General features: G+C 30.4%; 1 protein-coding gene across 3 annotated transcripts in view; it reads left to right on the forward strand.

The window, feature by feature from the left end:
• Nucleotides 1–8320, forward strand: part of LOC111085385 (interleukin-17 receptor D-like) — a 28322-nt gene extending 20002 nt beyond the window's left edge. For all 3 annotated transcript variants that reach the window (XM_022383686.1, XM_022383685.1, XM_022383687.1), the window contains exons 8-9: nt 4003–4292; nt 7271–8320. In XM_022383686.1, the coding sequence (XP_022239394.1) occupies nt 4003–4292; nt 7271–7639 (659 nt within the window). In that variant the 3' untranslated portion in view covers nt 7640–8320. The remainder of the gene's footprint in view (nt 1–4002; nt 4293–7270) is intronic.
• The last annotated feature ends 1304 nt before the right edge of the window (nt 8321–9624 follow it).

A 9624-nucleotide genomic window follows, 5' to 3' on the forward strand; every position in this document is an offset into this window, starting at 1 on the left:
GCTGCATTCAACATACCATGTAACACACAAAAACGATGTTTAACTGTGTTTTTTTTTTTAATATTTAGTTTTAAATTAAGAAATTGAATAATGTATAATACTAAAAGTTGAAGTATAATCTACAGTTTGATACCAAACTTATTGACATAAGTTCATGAAATAGTAGTTCAATAAAATTTTGAATGTGAATCAACAAAAGCGATGACATGGCCTTTGACCCGTGACCTGTCTGGAAAGGGTTAACTGTTTTTAAGCTGTAGATGACATATCAATGAAGTGATAACTGTATGTTGCATATAGTCTACCTGTTCTTAAGCTCTGTCTGTTAGTTGCATGCGGTCTACTGTAGATGACATGCCAGTGGAATGTAAACTGTCTGTTATATTTTGTGAACCTGTTTTTAAGTTGTAGCCAACATGTGATTTGTCTGTGAACTGTGGTATGTATAAAAGTTACTTGTAAAATGCTCATGCATTTTATATGGTACTTTAAAACATAAAAAATAAATAAATACATACTGTGGTGCTGCTCTACAAACTGAAAACAATTACTACAACACACTATTTTCAGCAACATAATGTGCCTCTCAGTTTGTTAAGTATGCCTCTCCTGTACGCTATGGGAGAATATCTTACCTTTCCTTAACACCATGGGAGAATATTACATTTCTAATTTACAACATTGAGAATATCATTTCTTTATACTATAAGGGAATATTATACCTTGCCTTTACACCACAGCGAATACTATACCTTGCATTTACACCATGATGTTTATTTAATGGCCACAAGGCAAACATACTACACCAACTTCTCTTTTTTTTTTTAATCAGATTCAATGGAAAGCAACATTTACGGATCACACTTATGCAGAAAACCTTAGTATTTCATGTGAAAATAAAAGGTCAAGATGTACGAATTTGTGGAAGGTCTGTGCATTAAGCATACACAGTTTATATATATTTTGGTATAGTTAGTTGAGTGTATGCTTAGCACTGATAAACATAACTAAACTTTAATACCAGATGCCTTGTCGTAGAAACAAATTTCTGTAGCTTTCAAACATATAATTTAACAAACAATTTCAGGAACAAAATGAATGGCAAAAGAATCTTCCTATATCTGTGGTATGTTCCTGTAATCTTTTTGTTAAATTCCTTTTGTTCATCCTTGCAGGAGTTTCACCATAAAACTATAAATTACCACTTAAACCTTTTTAATTTCCTTACTTGGATATAAATAGCTTATATAATTTTCTGTATCCATTCATATTTAAATGTTGCCTATAGCTGTGTTTCATTACTAATCATGTTGGCATCATAAAAGAGTAGTAATAATTTCACTAATAGAGAAGGAAAATCGCATGAGAAACAAGACATGAATAATTCTCAAGGGGTGATAGTTTCTTATCAAATATGAAACTGTACTTTGGAGTAGGCAGAAAAATCAATAGGTTCATTTTTTACAGGTAAGACTCTTTTGGAACTGCCCAGATATCAAAGTTGGAAAGTTTTTTTTTTTCATTTTTCTTTGTCATATGCACTATAAAGTAAATATTGCCAAATTTAAATATTTATTTTAAAATAGTTCTTAGTTAAAAATCACTATATCTATATAACATCTACACTAGTATATACATTTTTCAGATCATTATGCATTTGTAATACACAAGTTTTAAAACACAAATGTGACTCCTGAACATTTTTGAAATTTTGCCAAATGAGCTTAAAACACATGCTTTTATGTACTGAACAAATGATATATCTAGTAGTAAACAAGAGCTTTCAAAGTCCTATGGTGATCAGCTGATATCAACAGAACAAAAGGTATCAGTGTAGTTGTACACCGGATAAAGCAGCATGATGTATAAATGTGTTTGAGTTATTCTGGTTTTGTGTTCTTTGTTTTCTTTAATCTTGGGATCATTAGGATTAGTTTGAGTGTGAGTTGGATGTTTAAACAAGCTTTAATTGTATGAAATAAAATTATGTTTAATAAATATGTATAATATATTACTGTAACTTCTATATATGAACCAATTTATGTTTGACATTGACAGATTCTTTTTACTTTATATATATTTCCATTTTAACATCCAGTACCCAGGGTCTAGCCTACTGAAAAGCTGCCTGTGGTTAAAGAAAATATACAAACAGAATTACATAAAGTAGCTCACCAACCTGATTATCTTTTCTGCTAAGAATAAAGTATTTTGTTTCTGAGATTAAATCCTTGTCCAACTAAATACAAACTACTTGAAAGGTATTGTTAATGGATTGCATGTCTAGGAAATTTTGGGTGACATTTTGAGCTGCTAGAACAGACCTTCATCAGGTCTGCACTAACAGCTCAGTATCATTCATAACTTCATAGACAGATGCAGTATGTTAATAATGCCTTTAAGGTATTCTCTCCTGTGTCTAAACCTTCACTCAAGCGTAAACATAGATTATCATATAGACACAAAATACATATACATATATAGACACAAGGGTAAATGTTGCAAAAATTAACAATTTCTACGTATATAACATCATACACTGTTATATGACTCTATCAAAGTCTGCAAGCAGAATCTACTCTTTAATTATTTAACTTGTTAGAAGCTGTAAAATCAATCTTAAAAGCTTCTATTGTTACATATCTAGCTTATTAGAATTGAGGCCTGTGCTTTAACAACATTGTACATCAGGTGCTTTGTCTTTTTCATCAAATATGTCCAGACTTGTCAAAGAACTCCACCATGTTTTGAGAAACTTAAATTATGAATCCAGTTTTCTCAGCCATTCCAAATCCTGTAACAGCAGTTAAAGCTGTATAAGTTATAACTGGATCACAGAGATTCTATGAATTTATCTTTTGTTTGTTTTAACATTTTCTTTCAATGACTAACATAAAACTTGATTTTTTCAATAATTATTGTTTATTGTAGAGGTAACATTGCTTCAGATTCCTGTGCCCTCACAAGTCCTAATTTCACATCGTACTACAGATTTATTCTAGCTTCAGTGCTACTTTTTAAGTACTAATTATTAGTTCCAGTATAGAACAAGTTACAATAAATCTCACAAATACAAGTGTATGGTGGGGTTGAATAAGTAAACTACCAAACAACTGATGTTGTCAAAGAATTATAATCCCCTGGTGGGACAGCTATAGGTCTACAGTTACTTGTGGTGGATACAGCAAATAGCTCAATGTGGCTTTGCTCTATAAAACATATAGAAATTTACAGTTTTGCCTTCAGTGTTTCGTGCACCCAAAAACAAGCTTGCTTTCAGTTTGTTGATTGTTCCAGACTAGGTCATGCAAAGGCAAATAAATATATTTTATGGCCTATTCAGCTTTATCTGTATGGTAGGCAATAATCTTTCACAATTGTAACCATAAATATATTTTATGGCCTATTCAGCTTTATCTGTATGGTAGGCAATAATCTTTCACAATTGTAACCATATGGTAATTAATAGACCTTGTCAGCTATAATTATCAATAACCTTTCTAAATTTCTAACCAAATGGTAATCATTTACTTGAACTAGTAAGCTATATCAGTATATTTAAGTAGTAATATTCTAAATCGTAACCTTATGGTAATTGTTAGACCTCATTACCTTTATCAGTATCAAAACGATTAACTGTCTTGAAATATATAACCATATAGTAATTAGTTGCCCATGTAAGTTTTCTGGTTTATAACTACTTGATAATTATTAAACCTAGATTGGTGTTATTTGGCCTATGTCAGTTAAATACAATTCTTATAAATACTTCAGGAGTTGTAAACACACTTGTCCATTAAAAAATGTAAGGGAATAAAATTCACTTGTTTTATTGTCTTGTACAACTCTAAAGTTCATTCCCAGTTTAAGTTTAAAAGTGTAAATTGAGGTTTTGGTTTTCTTGTAACTAACACTTGAAAACCAACTTGAATGTAATTACATTCAGTTTCTGATTTACAGTGCTTTCACTCATTTGTTTTGTACTGTTTCTCTGTACATTAGGTCATCTCATGGAAGACCTGTCTATTCGAAACAGCCCTCTTCTTGTATCATTTCTCTATTCTCGTGACTGTTTACAGCATATTCAAGTGGTTGAAGCACTGGCTCAGTTCCTGAGGATAAATTTTGGAGTTGATGTTCTTCTAGATGTAGAACAGGAACATGAAATTATTATCAACCCAGAAGGTTGGGTTCAGTCACTTGTTGACTGCTCCAGTAGAAGTAACAAAAAGATTATTATTATAGAATCCGAAGGTGCTGTTAAACGACAGTGGGCTCGACAGCAAGGAGAGGTTTGAAATTTTTATTTGCTGTTATTAAGAATTATTATAAAACCATGTGTTGGTACAATTTATTTGGAGTATTAATAGACGAAAGTGATAATTCTGTGTATTGTGAAAATTATTCTTATTACCAATGGGGTTGGATTATAGTTTTTAGTACTTTTTTTCAAAACAAAATTTTTCACCTTCTCCATTATTCAAGTGTTTTATGGTGCTATACATATAGTCTTCATAATCTCTCCATGTAAAATGCTTAGAATTTACAGTCGAAAGCCAATTGTTAACAATGTCTTCTAGGTTATCTGTATACGTATAAATTTACTAAAAGAACTGTAGAAAGACTATATACTCAAGGTATACGTGAAGCAACTGGCTAGTGATCTATGCTCACATGTACTCATTGTATAGCTGTGTTACAAAGTTAGATAGTATGCTATAGTTATGACTGTTTATGACATTGACAAATTCTTTCTACTATATATATATATATCCTTAGGCTAGTTGCATGGTCATACTCAAAAATATGCATGCATACTAATCAACAAAATACATTCATACATATGTTTGTATAAACAGAAGACAATTAAAAACATATCAGGAAGCATAAAAGTGTGATGATAATTTATTTAGAAAAGAAAAAAAGTTATGAAGCAGCTCTTCTAGACTAGGCCATGCAAAAGCAAATAAATATAATTTATGGCCTATTTGGCTTTATAAGTATGGTAAGCAATAATCTTCCAAATTGCAACCATATGGTAATTATTTATTAGAACTAGTCACCTATATCAGTATATTTAAATAGTAATCTTCTGGATCATAACCATATGATAATTGTTAGACCTAATTTATCAGTGACAAAACAATTAAATGTTTTGAAATATAACCATATAGTAATTATTTGCCCCTGTAAACTTTGTGATTCATAACTACCTGATAATTATTAGACCTAGTCAGATTTATCAGTATGGTAAATAGTATTTGTACCTAATAACCAAATGTTAATTATTATACCTGATCATCTTAATCATTCTGGTAGATAGTAGTTCTTCTGATCTGAACAGTAGTACTGAATCGAATATTAAAAACTTCAGAAATGTTGGTCTCCCATTTGTTCATTTTATTTCTTCATTCACCCACACCCAATTAGTTAGAAGACCTCCAAATGAAGTGTACTATTCTGTATTGAGTAAAACAAGTACTAATGTACATTTTTGTAGTCCATTCACATTTATAGCTAGGGATTTTTCTCTGGTGAAGAAAAATATCCTATCAATTTGACACTATAACAAAAGATTCTTTATTCCTTTTTGACCAATGTTCCATGTAATCTGACAAGACCAAGTCCTCAAGTGGGACCATTTGAGGGATGATACAGAAAGTCTTAGGTCTGATAATTGTAAGTTGACTGGGACATTGAATTCTTCTTTTTCTTCAAAGTTGAAGAATTGGTTATGTGAGCTACTTGCTACTATTTTTTATTAGTCTTGTATCAGTTGTTGGAAATGTTTTTGAAATCCTAATAAAAGATGCTTTGCAAAGTCATTTAACAAAATTTAAAATTTTGTTGGATAGTCAGCCTGGTTTTAATATAATAAAATCTTGCCATACTAATTTTTTGACATTCTTCGAAGAGGTAACTGCTTATGTGCTTGAGGATATGGGTGTATCTAGATTTTCACAAACCATTTGATAAGATGCTTCGTAAATGGCTAGTTAATAAGGTTATCTCTATAGGAGTGGGGATAGATTGGCTTATTGGAAAGAAAACTGGCTGGATGTAAGTAAACAAATGATTGTTGCAAATGGAATTCAGTCAAACTGGATTAATGTCACAAGTGGGGTACCTCAGGAATCGGTGTTAGGACCTTTGCTCTTTTTGATTTACATCAGTGACATAGATGAATGAATGGTCAATAAATTATTTAAATTTGCTGATGATATTAGGGTTTTGGGTGTTGCTGATTGTGATAAAGATGCTGCAACTTTACAAAGGGATTTAGATTACTTAGTGAGTTGTGCAAATAATTAGCAGGTGGATTTTAATTGTAACAAATGCAAGTAATACATGTGGGATGTCACAATTTGAATTATGAGTATAATCTTGATGGGAATAACCTAAACAGTGTTATGGAAGAAAATTATGTTTATGTTCTAGTTTATCAGGCTCTTAAACCATCCGAACAATGTGCAGTTGCAGGATATAAATAGGATTTTAGGTTGTATCTGCAGAAATATTGGATAGAAGTTATAATGCCATTACATAGGTTAACCCACACTTGGAGTACTCTGTTTAGCCTTGGGCTCCTTACCTTAGGAAGGACATTGAATTATTGGAAAGGATTCAGAGGAGAACTACAAAGATGATACCTGGGATGGAAAGGTTATCATATAAGAACAGGTTAAAATCTCCGAAATTATTTTTTCTTTAATGAATCTGATTGAAGCCTAAGTTTGTTAAGGGAATTGATAATGTTGATGGTTTGATGCATCATCTCTTTTTATACTTCATGGTGAGAATGGTAGGACTAGGGAACACAAATATTAATTTTGACAGGGTAGGAATCATCTGTAACTAAGCTTTATTTTTCTAACAGGATGGTTGGTCTTTGGAATGGGTTGCCATAAAATGTGATGAATGCAGTAAAAAGAGTTTGAGGGAGAGAAGACTTGATAAATATTTGAATGATAGGAGGTGGCTTTAAATGTTTTATTATAAAGTTTAGTTCAGTGGATTGATTGGATGGCCTAGATGGACCACCAGGTCCCTTGTTGTCCTTAAATTATATGTACATATGCATATCCCATCGTGTTGAAATATTTTCATATAAATTTTTGGTATGTTATTTTAGTTAAAAATATGGAGATAATTGTATAAAGTTTCAGGTGAAATTTATTTTATTGTATATTGATTTGGAAATTAATAAAAATCACCTTTTGCATAAATTTCTCATAAAATGTGTAATAATACTTAATTGGGTTGCTTTCAGAGCTTAAAGTCAACCTCTGATCATTTGGACAGCTTGTTTATGTATGGGCTGTCAGCTATAACAAGCGATCTAACAAGAGCCTCTTCTGACTATGATCATCTACTGGTTCTTCGGTTCCCATATACTCCCACAGTCTACGTTCTAGACCACATAGTACCAAATCGTCGATATCTGATACCAGATCACCTTTCAGATCTGTACCACTCTCTGTTTCAGAGTGCTGAACTCAATATCCAGAGTTCTCAAGGTCTCGTAGAACAATGGCAGCAATCTCCATCTTACATGGATTTAGTTCATGCTTTGAAGGAGATGGAAAAGATCACTACTGACAACCCAAACTACTTGGATGAGTATTTGTTCAAAGAATAATGATACATCTTCTTTAACATTAATTTGTATTAGCTGATATGCTACAAGTTTGTTTTTTTTCCTCTGGTTGAAGCACTTACTGCTGGAATTGAAAGGAGAGTAAGTTTTTTCTATTAATTATTACGTTAATGGACAATAATTATATTCAGATTGAAGCTCTTTAGTAGTTACAGAATTCCATACAGTGAGCTGTAGCTTATTAGTATTTGTGTAAATTTTAAATTATCAAAGTCTTTATCTGTTCATAGAAGACATTATAACCAAAACCTTGAAGCTAACCTGTTATGAGGTTTTACGTACCTTTCTTTAAGACAAAAAAGGCTGATGTTGTTAATTGAATTATATAAAAAAATAGTATCTTAAATGTTTTAATTTCAACCAATCCACGATGTGTACAAAATAACTTTTTGACTTTAATATAATATACTTTTATTATTTTTCCTCTTTTAATAATACTTGTTACCTCAAGATGAAATATTGAAATTGTAGCTACATTTAAAAAAATGTCAGAATATTTGTAACTTTTATGTCTAACATGTATGTATCTTAAAATTTGATCACACTTTTCCTGTGTTTTTCCAAAGTTTAAAACATTGAATTTTATGATCAACTTAAAATTAATTAGCTAGCTGACTGTCAAACCATTAAATAAGAACTGATTTTTGTTCACTTTTTTTGTAATTTTGTGAAGTGTAATTACTGGTTTTGTTTGTTTTGTAATCTTAGTAACTCCTATAACACTTATATTTAAAAAGAAAAAGTTTACTTTTCAACTTATGTTGAGAAGTCTTATACCAACAAAATTTAGAAAAAATTATCATTATTGATGTTTCAGATCTTTGTGATACTACTTGTCACATACATTACACTCTGGGATAAACTCTGGTTTACAGTTTGCATGAACTTTCAGTATTGATTGAAAAACCATTTTAATTCATGTTATTTTCATCCATAGGATTTAGGCTCAGATTCCTACATTAAATCATTATGTAAAAATTGACTGTTTAATATTTAAATTTTTGTAAATGTCAATTCTAGTCTTAGTTTTAAAAAAATTAAGGAAATTTAAATATCACAATTCTTGATGTGATGTAAACAGTGGGTATGCTTGCAATATTGTACATATGAATATTTATCATACAGAACTATAATCTTGCCATAAACCCATGTTTCTGAGTGTTGCTACTTAATTGATTGCAATGTGTTTCAAACTCAGTAGTGTATTTCTATTGATTACTAATTCTTCTTTGTTATTATATCAGTTATGTGTATCTTCCAGTTAGTTCTTTCCACACATTTAAAACAAGCTTTCCTTGAACTATGAAAGAAACTTTGCAAAAAAGTACCTACACTTGATTTCTGAATCAATAACAGCATCCAGCTTTCACATTGTTACTGATGAAACTACCCTTTAAGTTATAATTGAAAACTCATAAAAATGTCACTAAAATCAGGCAGATTTTTCTAACAAAAACACTTCTATAAATTCAAAAACAATTGTAATGATATAACCTAAATGCTAAAACTTTTATAGTTTGTAATGGTGTGATTAAGAATGTAGTGTTAAAAATATAATAGGCCTAATTTAATGTCTTATGACAAGTATAATTGAGTTTTATAGTTTATTACTGTGCAAACTTTTATATAAATTACTATTTAATCAAATTGTACAATACATTTAAATTGAAATTGTCTTTGAAAATTAATATATTTACTATATCAATTTTTTCTTACTATGCTACATCACTTAGTTGATTAAACATATTCAAGAAATTTAATCTACATATTTGTAAACGCCATTGCAATTGTGATATTATGGTGCTTATTTACTTTTTAAAACTGTTTTTATACTTAATATGTGTTCTTGTTAATCTTAAGAAATGTAAGCAGTGTCTTATTTGGATCAAGATTACCATTATATTGACCAAGAAATTAAAATGTAGTCACTGTACATTTTTTTTTTTCTTTTTTTGTTAAAATCATTT

Source organism: Limulus polyphemus, unplaced genomic scaffold, assembly GCF_000517525.1.
Source record: "Limulus polyphemus unplaced genomic scaffold, Limulus_polyphemus-2.1.2 Scaffold360, whole genome shotgun sequence".
NCBI classification, from domain to species: domain Eukaryota; kingdom Metazoa; phylum Arthropoda; class Merostomata; order Xiphosura; family Limulidae; genus Limulus; species Limulus polyphemus.